Genomic DNA, 21,629 nt, shown 5'->3' with positions numbered 1-21,629 from the left:
TTTGCCAGTGTCTACAGTTAAACTAAAACTTAAATGTAAATTTTGATAATGCAATTTGAGATTTCAAAGGAATATTAAATTGCAAACTATTCATGTTACTTATGATTGAATTTAAAACCATTTGTCAAGTAAAGAACATTGTATTTGAACAAACAAAAAATGACGTCACGGAACGTTTTTACATTGAGTATAATAATCATATAATTCTCAAACTATTTATAACCTTATCTTACCCATGTGTTACACTACTAAAATATTTAAATTAGTGTTCGGTCCGCATATTCGAATATTAGCTCGCTAATTTGGTATTCGAACAGTATTTTTAAGTATTCAGCTTCAGGCAGGTCACAGAACATTCGATCCCACTGCGTGCAATTAAAATCAGTCCATCTTTGCATAGCTGTTTATCTTTATTTGTTTGTTTTACAAATACGTTGCAAACAGCTGAAGAGAACATAATAAATCAGGACTTCTTGATTATGGTAGCCCCACTCCCATGGCTAGTGATATTCATCGATGGGCTAGTAAATAACTACTATTACCATGCCTGACGGCTAATGAAAGAAATTTGTCAAATGTTGCAGTTAAGTCTATTTTGTAAATATGAATATCCTGCCCCCACCCCAACCCCTCAATGTTATTGTGTTTAAGCTCTATCTCCCTCCTCAGGTGGCATATCTGAATAATACTATTATTCGGTAAAATTGTATCAACTTAAAGTAAAGTAGGGTCAGTGAATTTTTAATAGTGGCTAGTAAATTTTAAAAATCACTGATACCATGGCTAGTGGATTTTATAAAACTTCTAGAAGCCCTATAAATATACAGAAGAGAGAAACATGCGACATCTTGTGTGGCCGTCAGTAATATTGCAGCGAGTTTCTCCATCTAAACCGAGTTTGTTTTCTGAGATGAACTTGTGTTCTGACGTAGGAAGCGGGGTGGGGTGGGGTGGGGGTGGGGGGGGGGGGGGGCAAGTGGGGCTTGCTATCTTTTACGATATTTTGCTTTATAATAGTGTAAACGTGTAACACTTTTTGGCATATTCCTACGCCAGTGCTCTCTTATGTAACATTTATACGGCTCTTTCAAAGTTGTTTTCATAAATATCCATAGCCATTTTATATTCGTCGTTTGAAACCTGGTAATGCGATCCTGCTGTGAAGTGACAAAGTTACGCGTTCAACGTTCAAGTCAACAGTAAATTATGACCCATAGTTTGCATATGATATCAACAGAAAGAAAGAAATGTTTTATTTAACGACGCACTCAACACATTTTATTTACGGTTATATGGTTAAGGACCACACAGATTTTGAGAGGAAACCGCTGTCGCCACTACATGGGCTACTCTTTCCGATTAGCAGCAAGGGATCTTTTATTTGCGCTTCCCACAGCCAGGATAGCACAAACCATGGCCTTTGTTGAACCAGTTATGGATCACTGGTCGGTGCAAGTGGTTTACACCTACCCATTGAGCCTTGCGGAGCACTCGCTCAGGGTTTGGAGTCGGTATCTGGATTAAAAATCCCATGACTCGACTGGGATCCGAACCCAGTACCTACCAGCCTGTACACCGATAGCCTAACCACGACGCCACCGAGGCCGGTATGATATCAACAGAAGCTGTTAACTTTCGAAGTTTGTGATCAAATATTAAAATGAACACTTGAATGACATCTGAAAGAAAAAATATACCAATACATCAAACGACGTTCTCGTATTGTCGGCATTTCACCAAATGTTAGCAACGTTACATTTCAAAGTACAAGAACATATATTTATTAACCCATCATGCCATTTATCTGAAACAGTCACATCCAAGACTTGGTAGGCCTACTTGATTAGGGGCGGGATTTGGTTCAGTCGGTTTAGTGCTCGCCTGAGGTGCTTGCGTCGCTTGATCAAACCACCTCGGTGGATCCATTCAACTGACACTTTTTCCTCGTTCCAGCAAATGTACCAGAACTGGTCAAAACTGGGGAAAGTGCATATAAAAGATCCCTTGCTGCTAATGGAAAAACATGCAGTGGTTTTCCTCTGATGACTACGAGTTGTAGCGGTGTCGTTAACCAAAACTAGTACTTGATTATGGAGGGAAACTGATACTCAATATTTTACAAGTAGCCGAGAAAGCACGCATGTTTATTACCCAACTGGGCCCCGTTCCACGAGTTGATCTTAGGGCTACGATCACCTTAAGTGCCGAAGGTAGTTATAGGCACTTAAGGTGATCTTAGTACTAGGACTGCTCCGTGGAACGAGGCCCTTGTAAACATATAGTGGTGTCGTGACGATATTGTACGTGCAGAATTTGTCAATTCTACATCAAGACAAGCTAGACAAACCGGCTGCGATTGTGTAGGTTCTTTTGTTTTCTTTGCGCCTGCTCCAAATAAAAGCAACAAAAAGTTCATTATTTTTTTATTTCACACTATTAATACATTTGGGTACATTTGCAATGAACACACGCAGTGGACACACACACGCACACACAAACACAAGCACGCATGCACACAGAGACAGACTGACAGACATACACACAAACGGGAAAACGTTGGCAATTTACACTTTATTATTATGGATTGTAGATTAACAAATTGAATATTAGTAGGCCTATTAGTTGACATTTGTGTAGTCACTCTTATTGTGGTATAACATACTGTTTTGCAGTGGCCACACTGGGTTAAACTACTAGTATAGAGAAGGGGTTTTTTTCTGATCAATCTAATTAAAATTAGCTCCACTGGTTAATTACTACAGAGCTAATTTTAATCAGATTGTCTTCTGATATAATTCCGCCGCAGTCCAAAAAGCTTATTCCTTGTTAAACTGCTGGAATTTTTGACAAATATTACCTTCTTTGAAGGTGAGTAATAAATAAAATATCACACTCGTTTTCGTTGGATATCATTTTTACAAAACTCAGGAACTTTATTTGTATCTAACAGCACTTCCGTTCGGTAAGATACCGGGAAAGTTAGCGTGACAGACATGATGTTTTTAATCCGAATATATTATATGTGTTATAATACACTGAACCAAGATAGAAACGACATTTTTAAAATATAAACATTTAAATTATAGGTGACGTAAAGTCGTCTGTATTTTTAAATCATGTATGACTGTAAATTAAAACAGTCAACCATTACCAATCAGAATGTACCAGTGTGTCACATGGGTCACGTGTCTACAACGATTTGCATATAGCCATTGGCATCTAATGAGTATACTAACAACACGCAAAAACACACGCAAAAGATCATTTTAGACATTCAGTTGCAACTTTTAAATTTTCAATGTAAGCATGCTATTGATACGCTCCTATATGCACATACGGTCAAGAAGACCAGACAACAGAGCACATCCCCCAGAAATGTCCGCCGCAGTAGAAGAACAGGGAGGAGATCTGGCCTCACCAAGTATCTCTTGTTACCAAGCTCTATGGCTACAAGGAGGACTTAGAGAGGAAGATGCTCTTCATTGTACGATCAAATTTAGAAGTGTAGTCAGCGAACGCAAAGAAGAAGATTGATACGCTACACGTGATGTTATATGAAAGCAACGGCACCATCCGGTTGTAACATATCTGCATTATTCCTGCAGCAGAGGCTGAAAAAGAGCCTTAGTTTTTGAGTAACCGGGACCGGAAGTATAACATTTGTCACTGTGGCTGAAATTAATCTCTAGGGTGTGGAGTTCATGAAAATATAATATGACATTTTCTAAAGTTGGTGCGAACAAGATGGCGACCTTCTTTCAAAATGGCCGCCAATCAAAATAAAAACTATATCTTTAGAACTACAACACTTAGAAATGTGATCTTGGTGTCAAAATAGATGTTTGTCAGCTCAGTGAGTGCATTAAAACTGTTTCTAATACTGTCAGATATTGTGTTGACTAATGGATGACTAAAAGAACGATAATTATGGCATGAAAATCTAACAATATTTGTAACATTACTTAGAAAAACCTAATTTTAATGTCAAATGTTAGTTTTAGATTGTTGCTAAGTTTAGTTAGCATGTTTGAAAAAATATTAAAATAAAATATAACTGCAAATTGTAAATACTTGTATAACATAATAGATCAAGATACCGACATATATCATACTATTGATCAGTGGTTCCCAAGTAAAAAAGCGTTGTTGTAATTATACACCTATCAGCATACACAAACACCTAACCACTATAGCCTGAATAAATACACGAATGGATGAATTAGTGAGTGAATGAGTGAATGTATGTTTGAAAGAAAGAATGAATGAATGAATGAATGGTTAGCAAAACTCCAGTGAAAAAAACAACAACAACAAACAAACAACCGTGAGGGTTGTTCACGAAACGACCTCAATGTGTTGTACATAATACATAGTACATACTACTGTCATCAGATTCCTTCTCAACTGACGAGGTCGGACGTAGACCAGTGGTAACGCACTCGCCTGGTCGATCCCCGTGGGTGGGCTCATTGGACTATTTCTCGTTTCAGCCAGTGCTCTACGACTGGTATATCAAAGTATGTAGGATGTTGAATATAAAAGATCCTTGCTACTAATGGAAAAATTCAGCGAGTTTCCTCTCTCAAGACAATATGTTACAATTACCAAATGTTTGACATCCAATATAGTCAATGATTTTAAATCAATGTGCTCCAGTGATGTTGTTGAACAAAACATACTTAACTCAACTGACATAATGTGTTGGTGGATCACATGCAACAAAATAATCTGGTGCATCCCTTGGATAAATATGCATGCTGCTGTGCAAGGTTGTCCAATGTCAAGACAGTAGCACTTTGAAGTACATGTGTATATAAAAAGGGCCGCCTGGTGCACACCAGGATGTTCAGCAACTTTGGATTAATTAATGCATGTAGTCTTGTTTCATCAGTTTTGGTAAACCCTACCCAGTAAGTGTTTTCTCGAAATCAAACTTGGTGGAATCCACATTCATGGGCATGGTTTTATCGCTATGTCAACTGGTATCAGTGCAGTCTGTATGTACGTGTCTTTTTTATGTACATGTGTCTTCAGCTAGTGGCCATTTCTTTGTAAAGACACTCTTCTTATAGAAAATGTTTCACTGAATGTTGTTTAACAATGCGCAGCCTGGTAGCTATCATGTTTATTCCTAAAACAATATGTCCTGTGTTCGCAGGTTTTTAATGACTAAAACTGTTCAACTTTCTTCATTATTTTGCATTAGTGTTTCCCATGACCCTAGAAAGAGCTCTTAGTGCTGTAGCCAGTTATAGGCAGAATATAGAACTCATATTACAGTGCTGCATATGCTTTAGCTGGTCATACATAGCAAGTGCTGATTTATACCAGGTATGACTGGAATATGTTCTTTCATTGCATGTGATGAGATATACAAGTATTTTCTTTACTCTAACTATACTCGTATTACGATAATACAGAAGCAATACGAGAACATCACTGCTTATTACAATGTGCCGTGTTCACTTTCCTGAAGTACATTTTGCATGTAGCACAATTCTGGTGTCAGTCTAATCCGTGTTTGAATATATGGACTTCACAACTGCCATATTTTGTAATATTTACTTGTCTTGTCCTGTTAGACACTGAGACGCAGCATCTTCGTGCCGTTCAGACTAATACCTAGACATTTGACCATGTACTTTGTATAGACATATGAGGGTTTTGCCTAATATTATTATATGGAAGCAATATATGCCAGTCTTAACTGGTATACATCAACGCATGCTATATATGACCAGCAATACAGTATCATTATTTGGCTGTGACACGGAAAATGTTCTGTTTAATGTTGAAGGAAGTTGACTAGTTGCAGTTGATTGCAAACTTGGGAACAAAAGGGATATTGTTTTAGGAAGAAAGGTTGGCGGCCAACAAATGTTGAGTCCTTATAAGAAAATGCATATTGCGCTTCGCTGAACACTCTTCAGTATTAGATTGCCAGTAAGAAAAGTGTGCTTGCAAATGGTAATTCCATGACAAAGTTGAATTTTCGCAACGTGTTCAAATTTAGTTAACTGACAAATCATGCACATAAATGAAATGCATAATGAATTCACTGTCTGAAACAAACATAGTGTTCGATTCATTTTTAAAATGGCTCACTAGAATATTGACAAACCATATTCATCACAAAAACGTGATAACAAGGGATACCATCTCGTCAGTCACAGATTTTTGTTCCATCAGTTACATTAAAAAATTAAGCAGTATTAAAAATGAAAGAGATATTTCTCTCGAAACTGATCTTAATGCAGAATTGCAATATGTAGCTAATAAACACGTTGTATACAAACCTATTTCTTTCAAGCTGAGACAGTAATTTAGTACACTCTGTCAAAAGACGTGGTCCGTAAACGTCCCATATGTCTTCTTAACAAGACGAATCAAGTTGCCATAAGGTTTTATAATTTTCAGAAAGATAAATACTTCCCATTTAATATGTGATAGACCACACCATTATTTATTTAAAGTTTTAAAAGTTTCTCCAACACTTTGGGAATTATTGATCAAATGTCCCATAAGTCACAATGAAATTCACCGAATAAGTTACCCAAAATGAAGACACCTTTAACCTACATAGCAGTGATGCCTCTACCGGCTGATGACATCGCGAGACGTCACCACACCAAGTAAGCTACCCACAATAAAGACACCTTTAACCTACATAGCCGTGATGCCTCTACCGGCTGGTGACATCGCGAGACGTCACCACACCAAGTAAGCTACCCAAAATGAAGACACCTTTAACCTACATAGAAGTGATGATTCTACCGGCTGATGACATCGCGAGACGTCACCACACCAAATAAGTTACCCAAAATGAAGACACCTTTAACCTACATAGCAGTGATGCCTCTACCGGCTGATGACATCGCGAGACGTCGCCACACCAAGTAAGCTACCCAAAATGAAGACACCTTTAACCTACATAGCAGTGATGATTCTACCGGCTGATGACATCGCGAGACGTCACCACACCAAATAAGTTACCCAAAATGAAGACACCTTTAACCTACATAGCCGTGATGCCTCTATCACTGATGACATCGCGAGACGTCACCACACCAAGTAAGCTACCCAAAATGAAGACACCTTTAACCTACATAGCCGTGATGCCTCTACCGGCTGGTGACATCGCGAGACGTCACCACACCAAGTAAGCTACCCAAAATGAAGACACCTTTAACCTACATAGCCGTGATGCCTCTATCACTGATGACATCGCGAGACGTCACCACACCAAGTAAGCTACCCAAAATGAAGACACCTTTAACCTACATAGCCGTGATGCCTCTACCGGCTGGTGACATCGCGAGACGTCACCACACCAAGTAAGCTACCCAAAATGAAGACACCTTTAACCTACATAGCAGTGATGATTCTACCGGCTGATGACATCGCGAGACGTCACCACACCAAATAAGTTACCCAAAATGAAGACACCTTTAACCTACATAGCAGTAATGATTCTACCGGCTGATGACATCGCGAGACGTCACCACACCAAATAAGCTACCCAAAATGAAGACACCTTTAACCTACATAGCAGTGATGATTCTACCGGCTGATGACATCGCGAGACGTCACCACACCAAATAAGCTACCCAAAATGAAGACACCTTTAACCTACATAGCAGTGATGATTCTACCGGCTGATGATATCGCGAGACGTCACCACACCTAATAAGTTACCCAAAATTAAGACACCTTTAACCTACATAGCAGTGATGCCTCTACCGGCTGATGACATCGCGAGACGTCGCCACACCAAGTAAGCTACCCAAAATGAAGACACCTTTAACCTACATAGCAGTGATGATTCTACCGGCTGATGACATCGCGAGACGTCACCACACCAAATAAGTTACCCAAAATGAAGACACCTTTAACCTACATAGCAGTGATGATTCTACCGGCTGATGACATCGCGAGACGTCACCACACCAAATAAGTTACCCAAAATGAAGACACCTTTAACCTACATAGCCGTGATGCCTCTATCACTGATGACATCGCGAGACGTCACCACACCAAATAAGTTACCCAAAATGAAGACACCTTTAACCTACATAGCCGTGATGCCTCTATCACTGATGATATCGCGAGACGTCACCACACCTAATAAGTTACCCAAAATTAAGACACCTTTAACCTACATAGCAGTGATGCCTCTACCGGCTGATGACATCGCGAGACGTCGCCACACCAAGTAAGCTACCCAAAATGAAGACACCTTTAACCTACATAGCAGTGATGATTCTACCGGCGCATGACATCGCGAGACGTCACCACACCAAATAAGCTACCCAAAATGAAGACACCTTTAACCTACATAGCAGTGATGATTCTACCGGCTGATGACATCGCGAGACGTCACCACACCAAATAAGTTACCCAAAATGAAGACACCTTTAACCTACATAGCAGTGATGATTCTACCGGCTGATGACATCGCGAGACGTCACCACACCAAATAAGCTACCCAAAATGAAGACACCTTTAACCTACATAGCAGTGATGATTCTACCGGCTGATGACATCGCGAGACGTCACCACACCAAATACGCTACCCAAAATGAAGACACCTTTAACCTACATAGCAGTGATGATTCTACCGGCTGATGACATCGCGAGACGTCACCACACCAAATAAGTTACCCAAAATGAAGACACCTTTAACCTACATAGCAGTGATGATTCTACCGGCTGATGACATCGCGAGACGTCACCACACCAAATAAGCTACCCAAAATGAAAACAGCGTTAACCTACATAGCATTGATGATTCTACCGGCTGATGGTATCGCGAAACGTGGGGTTTGGAAATGCTGCCAAGAGTGGTTTTGAAAATAAATATATTTTATGGGTATGTGGTACCCAAGCCAATGAACCAGGTTTGAGGTTACCCAGAATTGCTGAACAATCTGATATGACAGTGACTGCCCATTTCTTGTGCTTCAGTGTCAGTGATCATGATTTGACAACGGATAGCCATGTAGAACATTAGGCAATACATGAACCAGATGATTATGTTGTATGTGAAGATGATAGTGAGATGAAGCCGATAGTGAGATGAAGCCGCCAATATACCAGATGATAACTAGTATGAGGACGATAGTATGCATAGCACTGTGTACTCAATTTATGTATTACCCTCAGTGGTTTTCGTGTTATGAATTTGTTAACAATTCATTTTATTCAGTATTCATGGTAGAATTATTTATTTATTCATTCATTTTCATTCTTTCATTCATCATTAATTCGTTCATGGTTTGGTATTGTAGTTGTGGTAGCTTGTGAGTGCTAACCTATACTGACAACAATGCTTACTCAATGAGCAATGAAATGATCAATGGTATAGCACATATAGCTCACCTTGATTTATCATTTTAGACGAACAGTTACATTTTGTTTTAGTAGTCTTCAAAGCATGTCAACTATACTTACCAAACATTAACATTTCATATTTAACATAAAAAGTGTCTTTCCAGCACAAATTATTAGATTTTCATGCCAAAAACACCGTCAATTTCGTCAGCCATTTTAACTGTTTGACAACCAATTATCTGACAGTATAACAAATCATTTTGAGGAACGTATTGCCTCTATAAACATAAGTTTTGACACCAATATCGCCTTTCTAAGTGTAGTAGTTCTAAATATATACAATCGTATTGATGGTCTTGTTCGCAGTAACTTTAGAAAATGTCATCTTATATTTTCATGACCTCTGCACTCCAAAAATTTATTTCCACCATGGTGACAAATGTTATACTTCCGGCCTGGTACACTTCACTTTTGGGGGCCTCTGCTGCAGGACTACATGGTATGTTGTACGCACCCCAGTTCGGCCTGTGTGTCAACGGGTAACCGCATGGAAACCCAATTCCAGTTCAAATCACATCTCTGCCCCGTCTAGGTATCAAGCAGGTCTCAACCAAATGTTGAACATATGACAAGGCTGCGGTCATTTCCGGTTAAGATCCTATAGTGGCAACAAAGCGTGATATCGAAGAGGTAAATATACAGAAGTTCTACGACCTTATTTGAATGATGGTTAAAGGTTACCTATATAAACAAATTATGAATTATGAGCTGTACGGTTAAAATAAATATTGTTTTACTGTTTACTTTATATTGCCCAATAACGTGTAAAAGTGCTTTCTTACACACCCGTTGGTGAGAACATCATTCGTTATTTTTGTTAACACATACTTGTTTACACGTGTACGTATGTCAACAATTTCAAGACATACGACTGGCTGCTCCTAGGTGATAGCCAGGTCACGAATGCCATACATCCAATGAAAAAGCAGCACGATCGAACTCGATTGCACTGTGACGTATAGTTAACCTGACAATCATGTGTCTGTGACGCGTAAGTTAGCTACAACTGCATAGGCTGTAAATAACTTCTAGTCGAAAAAGATGTTAAAATTTGCTTAATACTTGGATTTTGAGAATATGTAAGAAATAGAATAATACTTTCGTGTCCGTTAGATACCATTTATCTTACAACTCGTTGTTTAAAACGTATCCACTTGGCTTTCCCTCGATAGATAGCTTTAAAAACAACTCGTAAGATAATTGGTATTTAACGGTCACTCGTGAGTTTTCTCTATGTATTCAATGGCAACTGTATCACTGTTTTAGTATGTGAGGATGCAGCAAACTGGACAGCTATATGAACGACTGTAATCGAAGTGATATGCAAACAGTAAGAACTGTATTTTGCTAAATTGACTACTTAATAACGATGACTTTGACAGGTCATGACATTTAAACGAACAGGATACATTTCCTAGCATAAATATCAGAATACAAATACCTTAAAGAACGCATTTCAAAAGGTATTGTTACAAGTTCGATATCTTACGATGGACAGCATGGAGTGTCGCTGATAACACTATTAGATATCCATTAGCAGGTATCTCATCGAGTGCACACTGAAGGACGCCTATTGTTCCATAAATTATTGCGTGAAAATACAATATAGTCGTGAACAAGTATTCACGTTGTTCAAATATCATCTTTTCGGACTTTATGGTTGAAATGCTTTGTACTTTTATAACATGGAATAGGTTATAGTTTACAGACAAACATTTTGTGATGACTACACCGATACCAAAGAATGTTTAATCAATACAGAAAATTTCTTTTGAACCGGTATTTATAAAAAGACTTGACAACACTAAAATGTGTCATCACTCTTTCATCTTTCTCGTGGTTTGATCATTATCGGTTGTAAGAATGTCTAATATTACAATGGAACACGTACTGAAGATGATTATAATCCTACTGAATCTGTATATATCGGCGACAATGGGACAAATTCCGCAACTGAAACGTCCAGTACCAGCCCTTATTCAGCTGAAAAACCAGTTTTCTGATACAATGGCTGACGGAATCCGCGTTGCGCCCAATCATTTTAAAACCAAAAGTTACGATCAGGTCAGGGTCACATTTTCTCCAGTTTCTATCATAATGCTTGACGAGTCGAAACAGGTGTTCGTGTTTGGCGGAAGGATATATCTGAGATGGAACGACCCCGATGTGAAATGGAACGCGAGTAAATTCGACGACATTGAGACTGTTTACATGAATACCTTCCCTGTTCCGGATACAGCAATTGCTAACGGAGTTGGAACCCTTAAGCTGACGAAGAACAGCGATGTGAAGATCACTCTGAACGGACTGTGTTCCACGGACTACATGGAGACATTCACCACAAGCTGCAATGTGGACCCGACACTATACCCATTCGACGAACAGGTCTGCGAGCTGGTGCTCATCCCTGACGGTTCGTTTACGTTAGTGACCGACGAAATAGTCAGCATACAGAACGAATATTTCACGAACAGTAGCGAATGGGAACTTCTGAACGTCACTGTGGAGACTCGCGGCTACGAAGTCCATGGGGCAGAAGTGAACTCGTCGGTCTTTAAATTCCACCTAAAGCGACAGAGCACCTTCCACATCGTGACGGTCCTGTTCCCGATGTCTCTGCTCTCCTTCATGAACACGTTTGCGTTCCTGCTGCCTTCTGCGTCTGGCGAAAAGGTGTCGTATCTGGTGTCGATATTCGTCTCGTATGCCATGTTTCTGAATTTCATCTACGACTCCATGCCAAAATCAGGGACCATCACGAGAATGGCGATCTACCTCGTGCTGATTCTCTTGCAGAGCGGGCTGGCTATTCTGCTGTCCATCGTGCTTCTCGCCATGCAGTTGGATTCCAAGGGACAAAAGGAACGCTTCGTCAGGAAAATGGAACGTATACTGTTCATGCTGTTTTTTGTCTTTGCTTCAGTTTCTTTAGCAGTTTTTTTCTGATGCTAACAACAATATACTAAAAGGCAAAAGTTATTGTGACACACAAAAGACAAAGATAATTGATGATAAGTTTTTACTGCCGTGTATGAAACGTTATAACATGAAAAGAGAAATGTCCGAAGGTATGGAAAGAGCAATAGTTCATGAAAAGGGCGCACCTGCCATATGTAAATGAGCCACATCACTAGATGGGGTCCAGAGCGAAATTCACATAGTCAGTAGCGAGTGTGTCCTCCTTGAGCACTGATACAGGCCTGGCACCATCGTCTCATTGATGCCACTAAACACTTGGAGAAAGGGATGGTATGGGCTGTGAGGGTTTCTGGCTGGAACCTGTTTCGCAGATGTGTGATTCGGATCTATGTGTCTTGGCGAGGGGTTGTCACGGGTGGTCGGCCGCTACGGGGACAGTCCCTGACCTGGTTGTTTCTGTGGACGTTGAATTGACGTGCGACGTCACGCTGCGAGGTTCCAGATTCAAGCATCCCTATGACTCACCATCTGTCATTTTCACTGAGGCGTGGCATGACGAAATTACATCAAACAGTTCATTAATGTTGTTTTTCGGACTTCTGGACTTCTGAAGGCTGCACAGAGTGGCAATGATTTGCGAATGAATGTCTGGCCTTTTATGGTGAACACTGGACAGCATTTCTCCCGAATATGCCATGTTTCTTGCACAAAGCATGCAATCGCGGCAACAACTGCTTAGTTGCATTCCTTTGAGCTGTTTCATGCACATGTTCTTTGGTTTACATTCATAAATCCATTCACAAATTTATTACTCCAAACAATCCATGTCACAATAACTTTTGTCTTTGAGTATATATATATATATTTACTAATCGATTAAAAGGAATCTTTCGTTAGGATAATGGAACCTATTTTGGGGTTTTTGGGTTTTTTTTTATACTTCGCTTCAGTTTCTTTAGCAGTTGTTTTTGACCTTGTTAGTGTTAATACTAATCATAGGGGAGAGTTGCCAGGATTGGACCAGTGCCTCAATTGGACCAGAACTGTATTTTCATTCAAATTGTGACAGTAGCGCCATCTAGTCAATATATTAATCTGTACACACGCCGCTATTGGCCTTGAACCAGTCGAGTCGAAAAAGGTAATATTTTTGGATTTATCAATAAAAGTCACATTTATGCATGTATCATCTAATACTATTCTTGGAAAAAACATTTATGGAGCAATATGAACATAGTTAGAAGTGTTAAATTAGGTCATAACGTTACATAAAGGTTTGTTATTGTGAGTGATAAAACAAGTGCAAAGATGTTACGCATGTGTACATGTAGGTCAGCATCTATTTATAACTATGGTAAAACCACGATTGGACCAACTGAATTGCTGGGATTGGACCAGTTCCTCAATTGGACCATAATGTTTTGACCTGGTATTTTGGTGATCGTGCCAATCGCCAAATATGATACCAGTTAATGTATGCATCAAACATGACATTTTAAGCACGGTTATGAGTAAAACAAACGTCAAAAAGGACCTTTCTGCGTGATCCAATCGAGGAATCGGTGGTCCAATCGAGGATTCTATTTTGATTCATGAGCGAATTATATTTTAATAAAGCTATTTCTTTCTTTTTTGCAAGTAGCTATAGTTCGTACTGTGTCTAATTATCCAAAAGAAGGAACTGATATTTTGCAAACTCAAGAGAGGTTCATGCCCAATTTTAGTTACTGTAGCAGATTCCACGATCGGACCACTTTCGTTTTAGCATTAAAAGTTTTATTTGAACTCTTCATACTGTCCAGTTTGATTTTCTAGCAATGTTTTTTGACAATGTATGTGCTGGGTTCTGGTTTAATTGAAGGCAATTGATTTTTTTTAAAACTCCAAAGTGGTCCAATCGTGGTAGTAGAATCCACGATTGGACCATTTTGGGTTTAAATTTGTTTTTAAAATTTACCTGGAATAATTAAACTTTCTACAAAATATGTTGCATCAATGCGTATTGTATGCCCCAACAATAATGAAGGAACTACTTTCCTGCTGATTGTTCTATTTGTCTAACTTGCACAACCATTCTTCCTTAAGGGGTCCAATCCCGGCAACTCTCCCCTACTGCTTACCTACCGATTTAATTGTGAGATATAGATACATTTGGTTCTGTAACGGTTTGTGTGTTTGTCTGTATCTGTCTATCTATCTATCTATCTATCTATCTATCTATCTATATATATATATATATATATATATATATATATATATATACACTCATGTCACCTTAGTCTGCCCGGCACAAATGTCTGCGCACGTTAATGACGTTACATTACGTCTTGAAACAAGTGTCGGGGTATCTTTGTAAACAAACAAACAAACAACGTTAATTTAATTCACAAAACCGTTGTTAAAACAACACATCTTGATTGTGAATATATGTATAAAACTTGTCGATAACACTTTTATTGAAAAAACCCTGAATTAATGCACTAAAAGTATACTTTTGCCAGCTTCGATCAACGTGTTTTTCTATCACCTGTCAACACGTGTCTCTCAACGTTGTAATGATCAACCTTGCATATCAACTTACATAAATTTACATAGAAGCTTCAATACATACCTTATTGTAATTTATGAATCCATAAATGAAATGAATGTCTTATTTTATCTTTTGACGTAAACATCCAAGCATACTTTGAATTTCCCTCCGAGTGACACAATGCAAAATGGCTACACACAGACTTTGAAGATTGCACTTACAGCATGGCCTATTTTAGCTACAGTCTGTTTAAAAATTATCATTGATTGTCCTATATGTCTAACGAACACTATTTGTGCTCATTTACAGTTAATAACAGACAATTTTTGTTGAATAATGATCAAATATTTTTACATTGGCTTTTTTCTTTTTATTGTCATTTTGTGTTGTCCAAACTAAGGAGCGTGGAACATCATTTATATTTATCTCATTTGCACAATCTAAATGTTTCTGAAACAGACTATAACAGGAAGTGTTTGTTATTTAGAACTTATAAAAGTCGGATCCATTGTTTGTTGCTGTTTTATGTAAACATTCGCGACAGAAGTGGTTGTTTTAATGTTTGCTGCGCAGACATATATATATATATATATGTGCAGTCATGCAGGCCAGTAAATGCAGGGGGTCCCACTAAAAATGCGCTCATTACTTGAGTTTAAAAAACATTAAAATTAAAATAACTTTAGTTGTAACACGTTTATTGTTCCATTGTACTGTGGCGGTGAAACAAATATTTAAAAAGAAAATATTTTAACTTTAAAATATAACACAAATGCTTATGTGCGCAGATACAGTGTGTATATATATATATACGAATAGAAAATCCTGGTTTGACTTCTTTTAGCTCAGTTTTAAAGTAAGTTTCTTTTAATGTTTTAAGATTATTTTATTAAATTTTATAAATATATATTGCTTGTTTTAAGAGTGGTTGTTTATCTCGCATTAGGTTTATTTCATTTATTCCATTCATGTTTTCATGCAGTATGGTTTGACTTCTTTTAGCTTAGTTTTAAAATAAGTTTCTTTTAATGTTTTAAGATTATTTCATTAAATTTTATAAATATATTATTATTAGCTGAGCTAGCTTAGTAATTATGTTTATCTAAAGTTACGTTATATTTAGGCCTAATATTAGTAAGGTTTGTATTTTATTTTACACATATACTCAAGTAACGTTTCATCTTTATTGCCTGTAAATTATCTGGGTAAAATCCTTTTATGTTTTCATATTGATTTTGATATTGCATTGATTCGTTCATTATTATTTTGTTATTTTGTTCTTTGTTTTATTTATCCTTAATTATCATTTTATTCCCCCTACCCACACTTCATTTTACCTCAGTCATATGGTAGGTTTAGTGGTACCATACTTTTAATCTTTGACTAGTAGTTTGTTCTGCAGCTTTTATCTTACGTTACTTTATTTGTAGGTCCTTTTCGTATATAGACTTAAGTATATTATTTATTATTTTAGTGGTTTTATGTGCGTATTTTTATTTTTGTCGACAGATTTCCCTGATGAAGGCTGAACAAGCGAAAATTTGAATTAAAGAGGGATATATGACTTTTAAAGGAGGCTTCTGACTTTTTCTTTATATAATATAATATAATATAATATAATATAATATAAATATACGTATATATATATATATATATATATATATATATATATATATATATATATATATATATATATGATACCTATTGTTCATTTGGTGCCATTCCTCGTTGGTCGTATTATTTATAGTCATCATATGTTCAAGCTCGGGTATAGTCTTCACTCTTACCTCGGATATGACCTTAGCAATGTTACTGTGAATGTTAACTCACAACATTGTTGGACAATGCACTCGTATGTCAATAAATCTCTCTTGGCTGTTTCTCTGGCGTTGTCATCAAGTTCAAGCAAGGCTATACTAGAGCCAAAATGTCATATAAGGGTCATTACCGCCCTGTGACTACAAAGTATTAGTGTTTATCATTTATTTGATTGTCGGGCTAAACCCGATCTCGTGATATGAACTGAAGTAAACTTCAGCCAGCTACGTAAGACGTCAGCTGCTCGAAGCTGTTGTATTAATTAGCAATATATTTTCCGCTGATCTCTAGTATGTTGGGTTCGTATCCCAGTACTTGCTCCTGTAGAGAAAGACGGAGTGCACAACTCACAACTCAGTGGCGAGGTACGAGTCGACTAATCTCTCTCTCTCTCTCTCTCTCTCTCTCTCTCTCTGTCTCTCTCTCTGCTCTTCTCTCTCTCACTCTGTTGGTTCGCATCCACATAATGGCTCTAGCAAAGACAAGTCTCTCTCTCTCTCTCTCTCTCTCTCTCTCTCTCTCTCTCTCTCTCTCTCTCTCTCTCGCTCCCATCGCCTCCGTCCATCTTTTCTCTCTCTCTCTCTCTCTCTCTCCTCTCTCTCTCTCTCTCTCTCTCTCTCTCTCTCTCTCTCTCTCTCTCTCTCTCTCTCTCTCTCTCTCTCTCTCTCTCTCTCTCTCTCTATCAGTTCAGGTACCTACCAGCCTTACGTCCGATTGTTTAAGCGCTATACCACCGAAGCCTGTTTAACAATATACTACCCGATGATTATTTAGACGGCAATTGATAATGTGGTTTAGTGTACATAGTCTACACGTGTATGACAAACAGTTATCATTGGTGTATTGTCAGATTTGTTTTTTATTATTATTTTTCATCCACTGTCCTTGGTTTATGTCGGTTAGCTATTGCATGAAAAGATATTTTGACGTAACCAACAGCAACTGAGTTTACGGTGTTTTAAAACCAGGTACTCTGCAAACAGTGATGGCAGTCTTGCTTCCTTTGTACAATAACTGCTTTGGTAATGCAGCACTCCCCACAAACTGTCAGCTAATGGCGTGGATGATTAAAACAAATACCAGTATTAATCAATGCACGTGACATCGCCTTGATTATACTGAACGACAAAAGAAATATTATTCCAAAATGCATACAAATTAGCTGCTCGATAGCTGCCATTTCATTGTTCAGATGAAGCTTCATTTTCTTGAAAGGGGGTTACCACTGACCATTAAAAACATTTCAAAATAATAAGTACATGTACTTTGACCTTTTCCATTTGAAAACCAAAGTTCGTTCTGGTTGATCAGTATAAAACGAATAAACAAACAAACAAACAAACAAACAAAACGTTTCCAAATCAGATATTCAAGCAGCGACTAACTTATAAACTGATTATTGTATCACATACAGTCATCATATATATATTAATAGATTCTATACCTCACAACGGTGATTGATTCTTTTTCTTGCTCATTTGATTGCAGTAACAAAACATTAAGTTTGTAAGCTGTGTACGGTTTGTTTATTGTTGAACAATTCGTAAACAGTTCACCTACAAACAATGAAAGTCATTTAATCATACGCTGTAAAATATAGTCCAACGTATACAACAAAATAAAATGCAACAACTTAACAATAAATATAAAGTTGAAAATATTAATTTGTTTAAATATTTTTAAAACAATAAGACAACGTGAAATGGCAAAAGAATTTTGAAAACCAGGAGTTATGACGTCAATCGTCGTAAACCACGCGTATGTAGAAATGGTCTAGCCCTCGGGTCAGACAGATATCTAGCCCTAGGGTCAGACAGATTTTTCTAGCACCGTGCAAAAGCTGGATATATATATATATATATATATATATATATATATATATATATATATATATATATGACTACGAGTAAACTGAGTCAAATTATATTTATTCATTTCACAAATTGCCAACCAGAAGACACTGTTAATTATGTTCGATTACAAGGCTGCAACAATAAAAGGTCACACATATTTGCAATTTGGCACTCATTTCAGTAAGTAGCAGAAGCAACAACAAGGCTAGTTCATCAACATTTACAAGTAGAAACGACCTGATCATCGCACTAAAAGTTCACAATTTCGATTCTTTATTCTCATGTCGATGCTCCAGTTTGAATTTGGCACTGGCATCAAGAAGTTTATTTAAGGTTGTATGCGATTCCTTCTCTAAACTCTTAGTGTCACAATTACCATATATTTTACAAAAATGAAGTGACCTTGAAGGCATTTCCCGTTCCTATATTTTGATGTAACGTAGAATTGCAAAGCTAAAGTAATACATGGTTACGAACATTGATAATTGAAACTCGATTTTGACTTTATTTTTTTCTTTCAGTATATTTGATATCACATTTATGAAAACAAAATAATCGTCCGTCTCATTTTTCTTAAGCTAAAACTAGTTTACCTTTAATTTCCATAGCTACAATTACAAACAAATGTTCGTATATTTAAATAAGACGTTCGTTACGTCAGAAGCACACATCAGATTTTAATACGATTCTACTTGGCTATACTCTTGGATACCAAATACCGCTCTACATTGGTTTATTTTGTTTCGACGTTGGCATCACTAGAGTATCGCGATGCTAAACATTTCAAAGTTGATCTTTTGTTTAATCTTGGCTTGTGCAAACAATCATGTTTTAGCGAATTTGGAAGTTTGCCCGCCTCCCGCACTTGTCCAGTTAAAACAATGGTTCTCTAGCAGAATGGTTGACGGAATCCGTATTGCAGCCGATTCCAAGAGAGGAAAGTACTATACTGTAAGAGTCCACTTTTCTCCTGTGTCCATCATCATACTGGATGAGACTAAGCATCTGTTCGTGTTCGGTGCAAAGCTATTTCTTAGCTGGCAAGCATCCTGCTTGAAATGGGACGAGAGTGAATATGATGGCATTGACACAGTTTACGTTAGTAACTTTCCCATTCCAAACACGGCTATCGCAAACGGAGTTGGAACACTGAAGCTGGACAAAAACATCGACGTTAGACTGAGTTCAGACGGGTCGTGTGAAGCAGACTATCTGGAGACATTCACCACGAGCTGCAACGTGGACCCGTCCTTGTTCCCATTTGACGAACAGGTTTGCGAACTGGTGCTCATTTCTGACGGATCATTCACGCTAGTTGCCGACGAAGAAGTCGGCATCAAACACGAGGTTTTCACGAACAGCAGCGAGTGGGAAGTCTTGAAGGTGACTGCCGAGACGCGGGAATACGAATCCCACGGCATACAGCTTGCGTCAGCCGTGTTTAAATTCCACCTCAAGCGACAGAGTACCTTCCATGTCATCACCGTCCTGTTTCCGATGGCCCTACTCTCCTTCATGAACACGTTTGCGTTTCTGTTGCCCTATGCTTCTGGGGAAAAAATGTCTTATCTGGTGTCGATATTCGTCTCATATGCCATGTTTCTGAATTTCATCTACGACTCCATGCCGCAGTCGGGAACTGTCACCAGAATGGCAATTTATCTCGTACTTATACTTCTACAAAGCGGGCTGGCTATTCTGTTCACAATCATACTCTTTGGAATACGCTTAAATTCAAAAGGACAAAAAGAACGATTTGTCAGAAAAGTAGAAATTATACTGTTTGGTTTGTTCTTTATAGTAGCCTCGCTTTCCTTGCTAGTGTTTTTCTAATCCGTATCTGTTCACTGTATTGCAGTGTGGAGGATAATGTTTAAATATGTTGTAACATTGATTGACATTTTGAGAAACAAATAGAAATATGATGAATAATGTTAAGGTACCATGTTCCCATACAACATCGTATGGTGTTTTTGTCTATAATTTGGTAGCACATAAATAGTCTCTAGCTTCACAGAGAAATATTCCACATCTAGTTATGAGAAATAGTACTTCTAAGTGTATATTTTCCTACGCAAACTTTTGTAATCCTATCTGGGAACGAGTAGTTGCTTATGGTCACGATCAACTGAAGTCTTGTGAATTGTAGCACGACTTAACAATTCAAACGTATTTATGTAGAAGGAAGGAATGGTTTATTTAATGACATTCTCAAACTTAATTACAGTTATATATGGCGTCAGACATACGATTAAGGACAATACAGATAATGAGAGAGGAATTCCACTGCCGCCACGTAAGGGATCTTTAGTATGAAGCATCCCACATACAAGATCGTACATGGTCTTTGTTATACCAGTTGTGGAGCACTGGCTGGAACTAGAAATAGGCTATCTATCCTAGACCGACCGCGAATCAGGCGAGCGATATGCCACTGGGCTACGTCCCGCACCCAGGATGTATTTATAAAATATACTTACAAAGCTTCCGTATCAGCACAGTTCTGGCATGCGCCAATCGATGACACAAAGAAATTATTTTACAATTCTATAGATAATAGGCAACCAAGTATACGACCGATGTACAGAAATGAGTATTCCATACAAAACAAACCCCGAAATGTCCATCCAGAAGCACTAAACGTTTTTTTTTGAAGATTATGTACATTGTTAAATATAGTAATATAATTTATTATAGTAGTTATGCCTCTTTGAAAAAAGTGTGTTTGTTTTATTTAACGACGCCACTAGAACACATTGCTTTTTTTTTTATCTTATCATCGGCTATTGGACGTCAAACATATGGTTATTCTGACACTGTTTTTTAGAAGAAACCCGCTGTCGCCACATAGACTACTCTTTTACGACAGGCAGCAAGGGATCTTTTATTTGCGCTTCCCACAGGCAGGATAGCACACACCATGGCCTTTGTTGAACCAGTTATGGACCACTGGTCGGTGCAAGTGGTTTACCCCTACCCACTGAACCTTGCGGAGCAGTCACTCAGGGTTTGGAGTATGTATCTTGATGAAAAATCCCATGTCTCGACTGGGATCCGAACCCAGTACCTACCAGCCTGTAGATCGATGGCCTAACCACGACGCTACCGAGGCCGGTTGC

At 38.1% G+C, this 21,629-nt stretch overlaps 2 protein-coding genes across 2 annotated transcripts; both read left to right on the top strand.

The window, feature by feature from the left end:
* Positions 1-11,325: 11,325 nt before the first annotated feature.
* LOC121374576 (acetylcholine receptor subunit beta-type acr-2-like) lies at positions 11,326-12,336 on the top strand. Its single transcript, XM_041501680.1, has one exon. It carries the CDS (start codon positions 11,326-11,328, stop codon positions 12,334-12,336), a length of 1,011 nt encoding a protein of 336 aa, XP_041357614.1.
* A 7,071-nt stretch (positions 12,337-19,407) lies between these two features.
* On the top strand, positions 19,408-20,343 carry LOC121374574 (neuronal acetylcholine receptor subunit alpha-10-like). The gene has a single exon (XM_041501679.1). The coding sequence runs from the start codon at positions 19,408-19,410 to the stop codon at positions 20,341-20,343; it is 936 nt and encodes a 311-aa protein (XP_041357613.1).
* The last annotated feature ends 1,286 nt before the right edge of the window (positions 20,344-21,629 follow it).

This window comes from Gigantopelta aegis, chromosome 6 (genome assembly GCF_016097555.1).
Source record: "Gigantopelta aegis isolate Gae_Host chromosome 6, Gae_host_genome, whole genome shotgun sequence".
Classification (NCBI taxonomy): domain Eukaryota; kingdom Metazoa; phylum Mollusca; class Gastropoda; order Neomphalida; family Peltospiridae; genus Gigantopelta; species Gigantopelta aegis.
Note: the sequence above shows the minus strand (reverse complement) of the source record. Positions and strands in the feature narration are given on the sequence as shown.